The sequence below is a fragment of the Xiphias gladius genome, chromosome 18 (assembly GCF_016859285.1).
Source record: "Xiphias gladius isolate SHS-SW01 ecotype Sanya breed wild chromosome 18, ASM1685928v1, whole genome shotgun sequence".
NCBI classification, from domain to species: domain Eukaryota; kingdom Metazoa; phylum Chordata; class Actinopteri; order Istiophoriformes; family Xiphiidae; genus Xiphias; species Xiphias gladius.
Window position 1 is genome coordinate 17194425 of NC_053417.1, and position 18692 is coordinate 17213116.

At 39.5% G+C, this 18692-nt stretch overlaps 1 protein-coding gene across 5 annotated transcripts in view; it reads left to right on the forward strand.

The window, feature by feature from the left end:
* The first annotated feature begins 528 nt into the window (after window positions 1-528).
* The window catches only part of kcnd3 (potassium voltage-gated channel, Shal-related subfamily, member 3), a 95418-nt gene continuing 77254 nt past the window's right edge, over window positions 529-18692 (forward strand). Inside the window, exons 1-4 of one of the 5 annotated variants that reach the window (XM_040151751.1) lie at window positions 570-648; window positions 794-884; window positions 1862-2778; window positions 2851-3041. In XM_040151751.1, the coding sequence (XP_040007685.1) occupies window positions 1939-2778; window positions 2851-3041 (1031 nt within the window). In that variant the 5' untranslated portion in view covers window positions 570-648; window positions 794-884; window positions 1862-1938. Of the gene's footprint in view, window positions 649-793; window positions 885-1811; window positions 3042-18692 lie in introns of all 5 variants that reach the window. The other 4 variants (XM_040151750.1, XM_040151749.1, XM_040151747.1 and 1 more) reach the window with 4 other exon arrangements.

An 18692-nucleotide genomic window follows, 5' to 3' on the forward strand; every position in this document is an offset into this window, starting at 1 on the left:
GATGTGTAAATAAGAAACTAATTGCTAACAATTTTGCCACATCAGTTTTAAAGGAGTTGTTCACACTTGTTTCTGCCGCCTCCAAGTGGCCAAAAAAAAAAAAAAAACAAACAAACAAAAAAACCCCAAACCAATCAGTTATTTTTGGTTTAGTTGAAGACAAAGGGGCCCAAGGTAACCTTGTCTGAGGGGCGCTTGAATTCTTGGCTGCGCCCCTGCTGGCATGTATCCTGTGGATAATTCAGCTGGCAGCAGTTGCCTTTTATATGCCTAAATAATAATAGTACAACAGAGCGCACAACCCATATGAATGATCGGGTAGCTCATTCATTTTTTTCGTTCCGATGAGAGGAAATGGACCCGCGCATCATTTCTGGGGGGATTTTTTTTTTTTTTTTTTTTTTTTTCATCAGCGACTAACCCACTGCGCATCGTTTTGAGGACTGACCGAGGTTTCCCATAAATGCAGTTTTTGTTCACAATCCGCCCTGCGCAGAGAGAGAGAGAGAGCGAGAGCGAGCGAGCGAGCCTCCTCCTCCGTCTCATCCCACCACTCATCCCAAAAGCCAAGGTAAGTCTGTCCTCGCGGCGGGGTCCTCTCATCAATTGTCCCCTCGCATTATGGAAAACGGGATTAAATCGGCTGTGGTACGTCCGTCTCCGGTACTTTTCCGCTTTCACCTCAGCAGTAGCGTTTGTCTAATGTGGTTCTCCTCTTCGTAAAATAACTTCTGTCCCGGTATATACACACACATATATATATATATATATTTTTTTTTTTTTTTTTTTCCAGACACGCTTTCAGAAATAAGCTTAACCTACGACTTGTAACTAAACTGCTCTGGAAGAGGGTCGTGTTTTTTCGGATGGAGAATTTGGAATCGGTGAGTTGCCGGACTGTAGCGAAGGTAAAGCTGCTAGTACGAGCTGCCTTTAGTTACCAACCTGTTCGGCTAATTGTATCGCTTTTGCTTATTCGGTCCTGGGGCTCAGTAGCCAGTTTGCTATCATAAGTGGTTAAAATAATAATAATAATAATAATAATGATAAAAAATGCTAGAATCCGGTTCCATGATACTGAATGAAATCGTGAAATTGATCGGAATGACCATGAATTAGTTTCATTAACCTGAGTCAAATAAACACGCATCTGCAGTTGGAACTCAACAGGTTTTGAATCTCTTGTTGTGTCTCTCTCTTAAAAAGAATATAGTATATCGTAAATTCGCCTATTTATAGAAAAGAGTTGAACAAAAATCTAGCAATATAGACTGCTTTATCATGCAGTTTTTTGTTTCTTTGTTTTGTTGTTGTTGTTTTTTTTCCCTTGCCTGTCTTCAGTTTTTAAACTGTAAATTGCAGTGAACTGAGTTCTTGAGAAAACTGTAACTCAATAGAGGGGACCTGAGAAATATAGCCTTAAAGTAATTATAGGAAAGATGCTTATTGGAAATCGCAGTATGTCCTTGTAATCACATAAAGGCTTACTGTATCAGATAGAAATATACTTTATATTGTGCACTGTAAAGGTTTCTCACTCTAAGTGTGATATTAAATTTTATTTCCATTAAAGATACCTTTTTGCTGTCTCAGCTAGACTGCCTTGTTCGAATATGAGTTGCGTTGTTTATTTTTGTCTTCATTAATATGTCCATTCCCGCTTTTCTCAGTATAGCTCACCTCTTTCTCTTCTTTAACTTTATTTTTTTCCTTCCCCACATCTTTAACATTCAAATATCTCAAATTCACTTCCTTTATCCTGTTTTCTTTTCGATTGCTCTCACTCTCTTCTCCTGTCATGGTCATAATAGCACTCCTGTGCTTCCTATCCTTACAAACTCCCTCCTCCTCCTCCTTGTAGATGGTGAATGAGCTGAAGTCAAGCTGGTTGTGAAGGTGCTGGATCTGTTCCCCTCTGCGCCCCAAGCCGGACACAGCATGGCGGCGGGAGTAGCGGCATGGCTTCCCTTTGCCCGGGCGGCAGCCATCGGCTGGATGCCCGTAGCCAATTTGCCGATGCCAGTGGCTCCCACTGAGAAGAGCAAGCGGCAGGATGAGCTAATCGTTCTTAATGTCAGTGGACGGCGCTTCCAGACCTGGAGGAACACGCTGGACCGCTATCCAGACACCCTGCTGGGCAGCTCAGAGAAGGAGTTCTTCTACAACGAGGAGACCAAAGAGTACTTCTTCGACCGGGACCCTGATGTTTTCCGCAGTGTGCTCAACTTCTACCGCACCGGCAAGCTCCACTACCCACGCTATGAGTGCATCTCCTCCTATGATGAGGAGCTGGCTTTCTTTGGCATTGTCCCCGAGATCATAGGTGACTGCTGCTATGAAGAGTACAAGGACAGGAAGAGGGAGAATGCAGAGCGTCTGATGGATGACCAGGAGGACAACAAGGATGCTAAGCTGCCCAACATGACCTTCAGGGAGACCATGTGGCGGGCCTTCGAGAACCCCCACACCTCCACCATGGCCCTTGTCTTCTACTATGTCACCGGTTTCTTCATTGCTGTCTCTGTCATCACCAATGTAGTGGAGACAGTGCCCTGCGGCTCGGCGCCCAACCAGAAGGAAGTGCCATGCGGTGAGCGCTACACTGTGGCCTTTTTCTGCATGGACACAGCCTGTGTTATGATCTTCACCGTGGAGTACCTGATGCGCTTGTTTGCTGCGCCCAGCCGCTACCGCTTCATGAGGTCCGTCATGAGCATCATTGATGTAGTGGCCATCTTGCCCTACTACATCGGCCTGGTGATGACCGACAACGAGGACGTGAGTGGCGCTTTTGTGACACTCCGTGTTTTCCGCGTGTTCCGTATCTTTAAGTTCTCGCGTCACTCGCAGGGCCTGCGCATCCTGGGCTACACGCTGAAGAGCTGTGCCTCCGAGCTGGGCTTCCTGCTCTTCTCCCTCACTATGGCCATAATTATCTTTGCTACTGTTATGTTCTACGCAGAGAAGGGTTCAAGCTCCAGCAAATTCACCAGCATCCCAGCCTCCTTCTGGTACACCATCGTTACTATGACAACGCTCGGGTAAGAGCAGAGCAGACACCTCTTTTATCTGGTTGCGAGTTCTCTGTGTGTGTGCGTTTGGTGTGTGTGTGTGTGTGTGTGTGTTTTTGTGTACATGTTTGTGTATGCGAGTGAATGTGTGTTTGCAGTTGGGTCTGGTATATGTGAGTAAATGTTTGATTATGATTTGACTTGAAATGTTTGTCTGACTCCATGGCCCAGAAACCTACACTTGCTTCAGAAGTCCGTGACATGCTTTCCAAGACATACTTTACAAACTTTGCGCTTTTCAGTAAACTGTGTCCACTGTCTTTTCAGAACTGACAGTATTTTTCTGGGGGAAGACCAGCCATCAAGATGTTATCTCTCAGTAATGGCTGTGCCACTGCCTGCCCTTTTATATATCTCCGATACGAGGAACACAGAGAGAGAGAGAGAGAGAGAGAGAGAGAGAGAGAGGAAGAAGGGAAATTGTAAATAAAAAGAAAAAAAAAAAAAATATAAAGACTTAAAAACAGAGACTACTTTGTTACTGTCTGTGGTTGTCTGGGCATGCTCTGCAGACTCTGATGAACAGAAGAAGTGACATTGCATTTTGATTCATCCCTGAGTGAGTCACTCTAGTGACACTCACTAGTTTGTTGTAGGCACAGTCCCGGGCGTAAAAATAGATATGAATATAGATAGATACAGAATGAGAATCAATGAAATAGATTGAGTATGAGGCATTGAGTTTTTATTAGAGATTATTATTAATTTTACACAATTTTAATTTTTTCCATTATTTCCTCTTTTTCAAATTTAACTTGCAGCCCAATTCTGTTGTTATGTTTTCTTTTACAGCCTATTGTTTTTTGCTTGAACTCATTTGATTGAGATTTGATTATTGAGTTGATTTGATGCATTCATTTTGTTCATTTCCCCAATATTTTTTTTTTTCCCTTTTTATGTCATTTTCCATTTTTTTATTTTTATTTTATTGTAGTTGTGTGTGTGTGTTGTGTGTGTGGACACACACACACACACACACACACACACACACACACACACACACACACACACACACACACACACACACACACACACACACACACACACACACACACACACACACACACACACACACACACACACACACACACACACACACACACACACACAGAGACTGGCCAAAACAACCTCAACACACCTCCAACCAAACAAACCTGTACACACCCAACACACCCCTACCCTAGCCACACCTAAATCAACTAACCCAACCCTTTTACTAACCTAACCTGCCTAATAACCCTTTGAACTTGAAGCAGACTGTCCTGAACCTCCTGACCAAGTGACCTTCAAAGACTGGCAAAAAAAAACACACAAGTGGTTTCAAACACAAACACACACACACACAACACTGTGACATGGCACACCACACAATTCACAACACACCTGATGCCTATCTGTCTGGCTGCTGGATGGATGATCTGGTGTTAGTGGAGAGCGTCTGAGAGGATCGTCCGTCACAGAGATCTCAATGAGCTGAGAAAGCTCAGCTTCTGGAATCTCTGCTGTGATTCACCTGCTTGCCAATGTTTCTGGGCATTTGTGCCTGACATACTCGCACACTGCCTGTTTGGATGTTGTGTTGAGCAGGCTGCTCTGGACTGTGGAAAATGTTATGGCATTCTTGATTCTGGATTTGTTGAAAGGATTCTGGAATACTTGTCTGCTCTGCGCGTGCTGGCCCACTGCTCATTGAGACCTGAGCTCTGCTGCGCTCTCTGTGCTGTTTCATACCCCAAATGAAGCAAAAACAGTCTCCTGTTGCTGAGACCTTCGTGTGTGTGCATGTGTGTGTGTTAAGAGGGGGGGTAGTTGTTGAGCTTGGCCTCATCAATAAAGCGGGGGCCAGAAGTGGGTGTCACAGTGACTAATGATGTAGCCTACTACATCTGCTGACTAATGTAAACCTGCCTGACATTCTGGTCTCTGCTCTCAGTTTACGTCATAACCACACACAATCAAACACACCCAGACTAACCATACAAACATAAACAATGTGTGTTTTTATACATTTGGGCACGTATAAATGCAAAAAGATAAATATTGCTGTGTATTTTCATATGCATGCATGTTTTAAGATCTTGGAAGTGGTTTTTTTTTGTTTTGTTTTACTGTGATTTCAGATTTACAAGCAGCAATTTATACTCATCTGACTAAATAAGATGAAAGCCAGTTCCCACAGACAATGTTTTCCTCGACTTCTTGTCCTCCTGTCTAGGTGCCTCAGGGCCTAGTTTTGTGCTGTTGAGAACGTGTTCTGCTTTGTTCTCCTCGCAGAGATTCTCATATCATCTCCACTCTCATGTTTAATTTACTGCTAACTTCTGAGCTTTAGCCCAGTGTTTGTGCTGCACTCTGAGAAATACTATGTTTGTGTGTTTAGATTTTGTGGCTGCGCATTTGTACGTAGATTGTCAGATTGTGTGTTTGTACGCATACATTTGTGTTCATTAGTGGTATGCCCCACCTGTGCCACACACATACTGCAACGCCCGCTGTGGCTTTTTGAGTGTTTTGTTTATCTGACAATAATCCGGCCTCAATCAGAATCCATAATCCCCCTTTAGAAATGGGCAGTGAAATATGAGGTAAATACTGTATGCTTTTAGAAGTGCAGCTCTCCTCTTTCTTCCCGGAAATGGAAGTTGCTTTTATGACAACAGTATGTCAGAAGCAAAGGGCTGAGAGGAGAGGGAGAAAATCAGGGATTGAGAAAAACGCACAGTAGGACATCTATTTATTGCATCTGACGTTTTAGTTATTTCAAAAGTAGATTGCGGCAGGACAGAATTGCAAGGGACATATTTTGGTATAAACTGGCTTTGGCACAAACAAGATAAGAGGCTAAAATCCTCAAAAGCGGACCAGAGGGCTGTGCTTGTGACCTTGTCCACTTGTACCTTATGACCAACTGGACAAAAAGGGGTTTAACCACCCAAGCGAGTTACCAAGCCACCAACCAACACTGCCCTCCTCAGAGCCCTGTACACACTCTATAGTAGGGCTAAAAAGCTTAGCTCAAATCCTGCAAATGACGGGCAGGCGGACAGGCAGGCACACAGTGATGAGGCTTTAGCTAAATCAGAGACATTTAGGCAATAGGACCTGTGAGAGATTTTGTTCCCAAGGTTGTTAGACAAATTGATTTTGACCTTTTGAGGGATAGGAACTTTGGCCTTTTGTCATATTTGGTCCAACTTGTATTATACACTGTTGTCTGCTTGCTCCCCAACCAGACAGGGTGTTTGTATATGTTGTGAGAGAGTGTGCTTAAGGGCTTTAATGGCCTATATCAAAGTAAGTCTAAAATGTTATCTCAGTAGAACCTCTTAATACAGTAGAAAATGTTCAATTACACAATCTTATAAAAAATCTTAAAGGCCATGTGAAGATATTTAATATATATTTTACATATTATGTATTTTGCCTCTAGCAATGAGTCACAGTCAGTTTAATGTATTATGTTTGGAATTGCCTTTTTTTCACAATAACATTATGCTCATTAAAATGCTAATTCAGTCACATAGGAGTGAGATACCTCTCAACCTGTATCTTATATAACTTTTTCACTGACTGCACCACTTGAGAAACTAATTTTCTCCATGAAGATAATTGACAAAGCATTATCTAATTAATAAAAGGATATAAATTGCTTCTTTTTTTTGGTCTATTTAACTCTGCATATTCACTTCATAAAGGCTTCTTCGTTGATTTCAAGTAGAATTTTATCTAATGAAGGAGCATGTGAAAATCTACCATAAAGATGCCCTCTGGTGGTATAAATCTCCTGAGTAGCTTACCCCAAATACTTGTCGATGCTGTTAGCCAGTTAGAGCAAAAAGATTTTTCCAAGTATTGTTAAAATCACCACCCATCAGCACCGGTCTGCTGCCATAAGCTGGCTGGTGAAACTCGAAAAGTCCAGGCTCTTGTGACTGATAAGAGCCAGACTAACACTATAGTGAGCCATTATAGCTAACGTATAAACCACTATTGGGTGTGGCAGCTATTACACTGTTAGCTTTAACACCACCACAGCCTGGTTCCAGATGCCTGAATCAATGCCATCATCCCTGATTTTTTTTTTTTTTTTAAGATTGTTGACGTAATTTCCCTGTGTAGCTTGCTAGCTGCCTAACTACATCCATGAAAAAGAAGCAACAAAAACGGTGACAGCCATGAATGAGACTGAAGCAGCTATACAAGTTGTTGTAAGTCAGTTTACAGAAATTATTCAACAAATCCTCAACTCATAAAAGTTCTTTAGTTAAATGCTCCTGGCAACCTCTACTGTGCTACGCGTCGACATTGCTGGGATGGATACTTCACTTACTCCAGAAACATTACTGATTTATTAGAGCAAAAATTTCACCTCATTCCAGTCTTTTCGAGAACATCATTGCCACTATTGCGTGTAAGGCTTTATTACATAATCTGCTTTTGTTGTCTCGTAGTCAGTTTACAAGACTATAAATTGATATAGTAAATAGTGTGTATTTGTTCGAGCAATAAAAACAACCACTCGTGGTGCTCTCTTAAAATGCACACTATTACACATAACAAAACATGTTGGCTGTTCTCAATGCATCTTGTCATCTTTGCAGACTCATTAGGCGCTTCCAATTGATGAAGTAATGATGAGAGCTGGAGTGTTTGGTTGTGTTGTAGTCATTAGCATAGCCAAGCCTGAGAATGATTAATATCCTTTTCAAAGACCAGTTTCTTTTGATGACTGCTCCTCCAAGATCAATGCACTGCTCTCTGTCTCCCAGACAACCACACAGGACCCCTCACATACACTGTTGTTGGTTGTGGTGTGGGGATTGCGTGTGCATGTAGAAGATCTATGTGGGGGGGGGGTTCTGCAACAGGGGCACTGACTGGGCTGTTAACCATCAGGGACTGGACCCAGATTCTTCTCCATCAAAAAAACCTTTAAAAACATATTTCTAAATAGACTGTTTCCATATATTTTTTCTTGTGTGTGAGGGCTTCACATTGCTTAAAACATGTAAAAATTAGTTTACTATTATTATGATTATTATTAATATTATTAACAATAATTTTGGTTTATAGTTGCAATGACATTTTTAGTCATTTTACACATTTTAAAAGACAGACAACTGTAAATGCATTGATTGTTAACATGACTTTTTTTTATTAGTAGGCTTAACTATGATCTTTTTAGATTAATGCAACTCAGGTAACATTTTCTAACAATTCTATTTTCTCTGTCTAGTTTCACCCTTTCTATCAATAAACCACATCATCTGAGGCTTGACGAATAATTGACATCTTTTAAAGCACTTCTTAAAATATACAGTATCTTTTTTTAAATTCCATTTAACTTCTGTATTATTTTAATTGCCTGATTTTATTAGCCTTAGTCCTGAAATGTTTAAATCCTGGTTTAACCCTGTAGAGCCCCGTGTAACTTTTTTTCAAAAAGTGTGGTAAAAAATAATGTTTTTTATTATTATTATTATTATTATTATTATTATTATTATTATTATTATCGCCAGGACAGAACAATGGCAATGGCAGCTTTTTTTCTAATGTAGATCAAGTGCAAACTGGTGGGGCAGTTTCTGATAGACGATTGTTCGTTCACCGTCTGAAGGATCCTGATAAGTTCATGATCGTTCATGACCACTATTACTGACACCTGTCACTGACCTTCACTGGTCTGTGTGTGACACATCTAAATCATTTAGAATCTTTGTTTCCTTGTTTAATCTAGTTTAATCTGATGTCTCTCTTGAGTGAGCCATTTCTTTTAAACTAATGTTATTAGCTCTGCTAGTGGCCTAAAGTTCTGTTTAATGGAAGCTGTGGTAACTTAGCTTTCAATGTATGACATGATCAGGAAAAAAAGTTGGATTGGTAATAAAACTGGCCTCGGGTGTTATCATTGTTTTTTAGGACTGCCAGACTGATGAAATATAACACTTTTTGGCTATCTAACTCGAGACTCGGCTAGTTTGGTGTCACTAGCCAATGGGAGGCATAACTAAGCTATCATTTTGCACATTGGGTGTATTTGCCTGTTTGTGTTCACTTCTGCCCATAAATGCTTTATATGTGTTTGGCCTTCTTTGTGTGCTTGTATGTCTCTTTCACAACTCATTGTCACGAAGGTCTGATTTATAGAGCATTTATTTTGGAGCCAGCAGCCTGTGAAAAACGATGATCAATGTAGATGAGCGGATATTGATTTGGGCAGTAGTGAGAAATGTGGCGGCCATTGTTAGTGCTACTAATTAGAATGGGTGATGTGAGTATGACTGAAAGACCTAAATGTGATGTCAGTGACCCTTTATCTTGGATTTATGAGAGCGGTTAAGGAAGTAATTTGTCCATGGTGATTTAGATCCAAGCTTTTCTACTTTAAGGCCAAGATTAGTGGTGAGCTGACCTGCACTCATATCAAGACTCATTTGGAGTTTGCATAATGACAGGAGATCATGAGTTCATGACATGCATAAACCGCAGGGGGTTGGCGTGTGAAAGATTTATGGCTCCGTATCGTGGTTACTGTGTGTGAAACATGAGAGAAATTTGGGATAAAAGCGTGCATCTTTCTGTTTAAGAGAAATCATGAACTGAAATATATGTCTAAATGCAAATAATCTATTCTGTGTGTACAGTCATAGCACTCCAGTGCATACACTGAACCAAATCAAATTATTTTTTTACCCTCCAATATCCTTAATTTCTTCATTAAATCAAGATTAGTAATTCCTTAAAATAGTATGATTATCATTGGTTTTCAAGGGCTTTATTCATGGAGTTGATATATGGAGATATTTCAGGTAACATTTACATTTACAGTCACAGCATTTGGCAGGCTCTCTTATCCAAAGTAACTTACAGTACTCCTCAGTATTTACTTGAACACCATCAGTTCAAGTTAAGGCAGACCTTTAGAAAGAATCGGATCATCTCAATGATTAGCTGATCATAAGTGCTTGAGGTACTCAAGAATATAGGGATGTGGGCTAAACTAACCAGCTCGATCTCATTGTAAAGCATAGATTTCAGTTTGAATAGCACATGAGAGCCAGTTATTCTTCTTTACTGTGAAGTAATTACCTTACTGTAGAAAATGCAGCACATCAAAGTGTGAAAGGCTTGCTACTGTACCTTAGGGAACCGACCAACAACATTGAAAACTACCACTCATCACAGTACATAAAACAAAGCATTGAGCAGATACAGTTATTCCCACTAGTACCCAGTTACATATGGCATTAACATGCGATCTGTATCTGGATATCCAGAATATCTGAATAAGGAAAACCATAGGTTAATACCAGCAGTATGATTGCAAAGGCCTGTGGATGTGAGATCACATGTTATTTAAAAGGTGGAAATGAGGCCTAGGACACACACACTTAACAAATCAGCTCAAAGATATTGTACACTAGACCATCCATTTTAGGGCATTTTCTGCACCTTGAAACTGTTTCATTACAGCATGTGTTATTGACTGTCAGACATACTGTATATTCAAAAAAAACTGGTCAAAATAGAGCACAGTACCATTAATAGACAGAATGTCATTGGTCAAAGATTTCACTAACTGACAATATTCTCCACAGGCTTTATCTGTGGTCTGTAGGTTTGTACAGTCTTGTTTTGTTTTTTTTTGTCAGCTTTTCATTTTTTCTTCTTTCTCTTTTTTTGCGACAGCAAACAACCAAGAAAAGCCATGATACAATAGGCACTTGGCAGGAATCCAGCGAAATCCACTAACTTTAAACAGTAAAGAGACTGGAAAGGCTTTGTAACTTAATTTTAATATATCAGGGGTTGTCATGAATTGTGGATTATTTACTTCTTCTTAACGCAACATATTTATTAGATTATTTTTAAAAAATGTCTTATTCCTTAGGAGAATAAAAGCCACATTTGTGTATGTGTATAATTATAATAATAATTGTAATGTGTGTATAATTGTCCTCTTTCTTACTGTTTGGTGATTAGAACTGGAAGTAAACGTGTATTAAAAGCTTCAGTAACATCTACAGTCACCTTTGGCCTTAACATGGTTTCAGTACAACACTGACTTCCAGTTTAACTCACTGATATCGTAATAATTCAATATAATGGAGATCCACTAACACACACATATACAGAACAGCATGTACTAGAGAAAGTGAATCAGACTTTTGACTTCTGCCCAAGTTTGTCTCTCCTCACCCTCCTTCTCCTCTGCCTAAGTCTGCCTTCCAGAGAAATGAGACATAAGGAGGCGATTTGCTCCATGCTTCTGCCTCTCACCCAGCCCTCTGACCCTCATTCTTCTCTCCAGCGCTGATAAAGAAAAAGCAACAGAGAAGAGGTCACAATACAGAAATATCATTCCATTTTCATCCCTCTCACCTTAGTTTCTACCCTCTCTGTGTGTTTTTGGCGTGGCTCTTGGGATAGCAACACTAGTCAGTTGAAACGTTGACAGTCTGATGAAATTTGGTGGAGATATTTATCATTTTCAGATGGTGCATCCTATTGACTAGATTAACAGAAGGCCAAAAAGTCTGTCCAAGACGTTATTTAAAGCCATACAGTTCATTTAAACAAATTAGTTCATTTCTGTCAGCTTCAGCTGTACTTTGAGATTAATGCTAATAGTGGTGGGCAGTACAGATAAAATATTCTATCGCAGTATATGACATCATACACATTTAGTACATTTTTTGGAAATTCAACTTGGAATTCAGTTGAGTACGATTACCAGACGGGTAGAATAATAGTATGAATGATGTAGTTTTTTTTGTTTGTTTGTTTGTTTTAATCTAAAGCACTCAAAAGTTCATAAAACACTCGCACTTAAGTGCACCTCAGCCTAAAAGACCTGGAAAAGACAACATTTATCTCAATAGTTACTGACTTACTGAATCTTGTATCACAAGCTCAAAAACGTAGGCCTCATAACTTAGACTGATCCCTGATGGATATATTTTTTTTTATGCCCAACTAGTGATATAAATCTAAGAATACCATTGTTTTCCCCTTTTATCCCTCTCCAAGTTTTGTTTTCTGGTATGTTGCAATGATCATTAAAGCCTCACAGCGCTGCATGACTGTAGATTTTTATTCTCTCTCCCTCATTCACTGCCCCTAACCTTCTGTACGTTCTTTTTTTTTGTTTTCTTCTAAACTGATGTGTATCTTGAGGCTGCTTGTGTTCATGTTTGTGTGCATGCCTACATTCAAGTGATGTTTACATTGTGTTTTGTCTGTTTGTGTCCCAGGGTGAAGGCATATGCTTAGGATGTTCTGTTCTGTATTTCTGTGTACCTTTCTAAAGCAACTATGTGCTCCTGCATTTAGTTTAATGTCCATGGTTGTTGAATTGTGACGATAGTGGAGTTATTATAAAGGCATAAAAATCACTAAAGTAATTTTCCAGATCCGTGGTTTCTAGGTACACGGCAATAACTCACCAGTGAATGTAATTTACAACTACCTCAATTACTGACATGGACACTGTGTCCATAGCCTGGTGGTCACACACATCAGAGCACAGGGGCAGATGTCACAATTTTTAAACTGTGTGTAAATGTAGCACCTGTATCTTAATAAATAACTGATAGCACAATGTGAAATAGGTATATAACAATTATGGTTTTGTTTACCATTGACTGCTCAAGAGAACATGTTCATTTAGAATAACAACACAGTATAACAGCTGTTTAAAATGACACAAGTTCAAAGCCCTGATGGAGTCAAATTCAGACTAAGACTATACATTGCATCAGCAGGAACTGTTTGAATCAAGAAATAATTTTTATAAACTATTCTATATTTTTGAATTTTGAATTATTGAATACAGGCTGTGAACACCTGTTGATGGTCTTGATTTCAGGTAGGGGCTTTAACATATTATCGTGTGTGTGTGTGTGTGTGTGTGTGTGTGTGTGTGTGTGTGTGTGTGTGTGTGTGTGTGTTACTGTATATGCACATTATAACAGATTGCCAGTTTTTAATCTTGAATGATAGATTGATATCACTCATATTTTGTTTACTAGCAGTGGACCATTTTTCCAGCAGCTGAAAAGGGTCCAATTTTCAGGAGTTGAAAATTGGTCAAAGAACTGCAAAAGAAATCTGCAAATAATCAATAACCTCTGTATAAAGAATAAGTAAGACCAGACTAAACATTTCAGAAAGAAGGAATTTACTAGTTAGTAGAGTTGGTACCTGCTCCTTGTGTTCTTGTGTTTGAGGCCACACGATTCAATACTGCACCCCAGTCTGCCTTCCAAAATCTGCCAAATAATTAGTTTCAGCTCTGCCAGAGGCTCGCACATGCCCCCCTGTTTTGTTATTGGTATGTATTTTACCCCCTTTTCATGCAGAGGTCTGGATGGTTGCCCATTTTTTGTAAAAGATATTAAGCGCAAAACCTTTCAGGGTTTTGCAAAATGCATTTACCTTGTCACCTGTCAGCCAACGGTGGGGGGTTTGTTGTGGTCAATGTGACTTTGAAGGGTAATTGACAGGGAGGTTCTCTCAGTAAGGTATTTCAAGCATATGCTTTGTTTTGCCCCTCCCTTTTTTCATCATTGGCGTGCCATGCATGCAAATGGTGCCCTGTCATAGAACAAGGTGTCCTGACTAACTTCATCTCAACTAACAGGGCAAAAGTGATTGAAGTGATGCTCAAGGTGTTGAAAACAAAAAGTATTACGTCAGATTTGTGAACAGCTCCCCCCCCCCGCCCCTTCATGGTCTCTCACTCACTGTCTGTCACAGCTGACTGCCATCAGCTACGGTCCTTCGAAGCCCACTATACTTGTGCCCACTCCTCCAATTCAATTACCAGCAGGCTCTCAGTTTGGAACCTGAAAATGAGTCAGTGATTATCCGTTTCCAGGGTGTTCAGCGGCATCCTGAACAGCTGATGGCTGCTGCCCATTGAGTCGGTCTAAAGACACATGGTGAAACCAACCCCACCACACCAAGCCCTGAAACCCTTCTGATCATTTCCTGCCATTTAGACTTTTGTTTGTGATACAAGGGGGGGTGGATTTTTCTGTGCAAACATATTAAGGCTCACATTTTGGCTTTTCACCAGTTTTTAGACATGCAAGTGGCATGGCTCGAGGGACAGCAATGTCTTTCTGATGGTCAGTCAGTCCAAAACTTTGGTCTGGACTGAAATACCTCAACAACTATCAGATGAATTGCCTTGAAAATTTGAACAGACATTCATGGTCCCCAGAGGATGAAGCCTACTGACTTTGGGGATCCCCTGATTTTTCATCTAGCATAAGGTCAAAATGTCATTTGTCCAATTAGTTTATGACTAAATATCTGCAAAAATAATGACATTGCCATCGGACTCAGCTGTGTGTTAGCTCAGCTGAGTCCGATGGCAATGAACATGAACATGGTAATCATTCTAGCTGCTTAACATCAGCATTTTAAAATTTTGTTGTGAACATATGAACATGCTGATGTAGCATTCAGCTCAAAGCATCCCCCATGCCTAAGTACAGACTAACAGAGCCACTAGCGTGGTTGTAGACTCTTTCTCTTGATCACGTGTTTCCTGTTGCAAGACGGTGCATACCACGTTATTGTAAAATGTCCCCAGTTCAATTCCACCTGGGGACTTTTGTTCCAAGTCATCCCCCTTGCTCTCCTTAGGTTTCTTGTCTGTCTCCACTGTCATCTGTCAAAAAAAAGGACAAATACCCAAAAACTAGGTGACACAAAGTGAGAAACTTTTGCTGCAAGTATAGCTCACAATATCCTTCTTGTGAAGTGAAGAGCAAATTGTGAAGAAAATACAAACAGGGTGCTGATTACATACCAGAGTCTCTTGATATAATTAAAAAAACAAAATTGAAACATGATTACATTGCTAAACAGTATTTTTATTTTCTTTTAATAAAAAAAAAAAACGGATAAATGATGAGTCTTAAAGGGCATCTACCTGTTTAAGTAAAATAACGGCCAATTCCTGTTTGGTTTGATTGTACTATGTTGCATACATAAAGGCTGATTTAAGAAGATCCTTACACCATGATTTAGTAATGCATTGTTGTAGTTTTATTGGAATGGCCCTTGATTGAGTTGACTTTAAGCAAACACCATATTGTAAACAATTATGGATTAGACAGGATTGTGTCCACTGGGCAGACATTCTCATTACTGAGTGGATAATAGGGGCTGAAGTTAATGTGAGTGATAGTTCTCCATATATGTAGGCCAAGTTATGGAAATAAATCACCTCTCATTTCCCTGTAGAGAATGTGATAAACGCTTTCTGAACGACTCTGATTAATCTTACCAGATTCGCAGCCAAGTCTTTTGAACAGGTAGACGTCATTGTTCCATTTTTTTTTTTTGCTCTCACTCTTGCGCTGACATACATGCATTTTCTCTCACTCACACACACACACTCTCTGTGCGTATACGTCTACGTCTTTCTGGGCATACTTTAATTCATAAACTGTGGTCTGTGCTGATTATCCAGGGTGACAAAAGCAATTGTTCTGCTACACTAAATCTGTGGGGATTAATGCTTGTCTCTGGAGCCGTTCCCTCTGCTTTAGTTTATGTGTGTCTGTGTGTGTGGGTTGTCTTCTCCTCTCGTCTTCTTTCTTCTGCACCCTGACAGGCCTCACTGAGGATGATCTTGCTGGATTTTCTGTAGTGACGTTTGTTTTGCAGCAGTTTTTAAAAAAAAAAGCACACTCTCTTCATGGTTCAACATTGTGCCTAATACTGGTATTATATTGGATTTCTCTACTGTGTATTGTCATTCTAGTGTCAGTGCGTGGACATAGGACGTGTCCTTCACAAAGCTAGGAATCAACTTTTTTCTTTATCCACATGTCTTTTGGGGATTACCCATGTTCAGAGACTAATCCTGCCATGTGCCATCTGACAGCGCCAAGCACTAGGAAGAGCATAAAAGTCAAGTCATGGACTAACACCATTAATAGATTTCAGTAAGCCTTTTTTCCCTGCAGAGGGTTGACTGGTGGCAGTATTAATTCAATTTCCCAACCCCTCTCATGAGTAACCTGTCCTCTACCTCTCTGCTCTGTGAGGAGCGAGGCCATGGTCCACTGCAGCTCAATAAGAAGTCTCCTTTAAGGATTTTCACCGGCCTCATTTCACCGGAGACAATCTACATTATGTTTTAAATCTTATTAGCATTGAATTACCAGCACATCAAGGACCTGCTCAAAACAGAGTGTATAAGTTCATTCAGTTTTCAGCTTAAATGCAAAACCTATTTAGATGCACTTTTCAAGTCAAGTAAACCATCAAAGCTATCAGTTGACTGTGGGTAACAAATCCTGCTGAATGCACCACAAGGAAACCACTTTAGCTGTTAAGGAGAGATGGTCCATAACCTTGGTATCATATACACGAACAATACACTTCAATCTTACACAGGAGGCACAATTGAACACATATGCAGTGTGAGCAAATTGATATTGTTTCGCTGCAGATGCTAGGTTGATAGGACATAATCTCACCGTTTTGATGCATTGTGTATTATGGAAGATGTCCTGAAAATAGGATGCCTTTAAATGTACTTGGAATTGGCAATTTGAATGTGAGGGAAAAAAGGCGTGGTAAAATGTTTTATCTAAAAAGTAATTTCTAATCTAATCTGCAAACAAAAAAAAACAAAAAAATAAATAAAAATATATATATATATAAATAAATAATATATTTGGAAGCTCAAAATCTAACTTCACCTTTTTTTATCCCAGTATCTTTTTAAAGCAGAATTGTTAATTTTGTACCATAAATCATTTTAGTTTAGATGATAAATGATAAATGCAAAGGAATGTAATTTTTCAGGAAAACGCGAAAAATCTCAATTGCATATGTAATCTTAAATGCAATCTTACTTCACCTGTCAGCTCTCTTATCTCTTTACCTTCTCTGTTTCTCTTTATAACACCATGGATCTCAACTTCTCTACTCACCCCACCTCTCTCTACCTTTCATTTCTCTTTTCTTTACCCCTATAAAGTAATGTTGATGATGTGAAAACTACTTCTTATAAATTCTTTTGACTTTCATTATGTGTTTAAAAGTGGAACATTTCCTTACCAAATTATGCATTGCAATGCCCTACAGTCCAAGCCTGCATATACTCTCTCCTTTCCTTCTGCCTCCCTCCCTCTCTCTTTCTTTCACAAAAAACACACACACACAAACACAAAATGACTTTGAACCTGCATTGCTGCAGTACCTAGTCGCAACATCCACTCAAACCAGGCTATATTACAATTAATTTATCAGAGTTTGCGCTCTACGCTCAATAGCCTTGAGCACATGTAGACACACAGCTGGGGAATCTCATCTCCCCAGCGTGTTTGTGAGGTGAAAGAGAAAACTATCTGCAGTTTATTACTAACACTACAAAAGCGAAGGGATGAGGAGGAGAGGGGGGAAGCATAAAGACAGATAAAGCCCATTGGTCTGATCCTGGCTTCTATGAAACACATAAAAATACAAATACATAGGAACAACTGGTGCACTGGTGCACAGCTAAATTGCATTTCTCAGAGGCTTGTCACATTTAGGAGAGTATTCTTGATAGTAAGTGGAAAAACACTCAGCATAGCCTGTACTTCAACTAAGTTAATAAAAAAATTTCCCTCTGCTGCTGCTTTGGTAGAATGAAAATTAACTGTATGTCTTTGTAAATGGATTCTCTGCTGATAACACACAGTAAGGAAAAGCAGTATCCAGTCTTTGGTAACTTTAAATCTCCCTCAGATTTTATGGCACTTTGTGGTTCTACAGGCAGATTTATTATTCTGTAGGCCACTACAGAAATAATTTAACATATAAAAAAATTAATTTAGGTGGTCACTGGTGTACTGCAAACAAGATTATTTCTGGACTTCACCATTAGAGACTCATGGGACTGCTACGGCAGACATGGGTCATGTGACCACTGGAAATATTCAAAGTACTACCACTGTTAATAAGTCATCATTCCTCAGATCTTTTTGACAAAACCGATCATACCATATAATATACATACTGTATATTGAGAATACAAAGCCCTTCAGGTTATCTACTGTTAAATAATTCTGTTTTCTACTGCAGAAATAAAAACTTACTTCTCACTTGAACTTCTATGAATTGGCCAACTTTGCTTATAAAAGATAGAGCACAATATTTTCCCTACTTAACTTTTATCCTAATGTTTCTGAATTGGCTCTCCAGTTTTCTCCCCAAGGCACATATAATGAAATCGGATAATATTATCCGTTATGAAATAATAAAACTAATAACATCTGTGAATCATATTATGGGAAATATGGGAATAAATATGAAGTATTTTCATTTACTACGATTTTCTTCATGCAAATTACACAGCTTCTTAGGGATTTGGTTAGTCTGCTGTTTCATTTGCTAGAAACCAAATATGCCACAAAACTGCAGTGAGTGAATCTTTCTCAACTAACTCAGGTGGAGTGGAAAACACCATGTTACTATTCAGTTTCTGCAATTGCGAGAGATACTAGTAAAACACAAACTCCTCTGCCCTTTCACTGCACAAAATAAAATATTTATAAATATATATTTCACTTCCCTATATTCTAGTTTACACAGCTTTCCTTCTCCGAT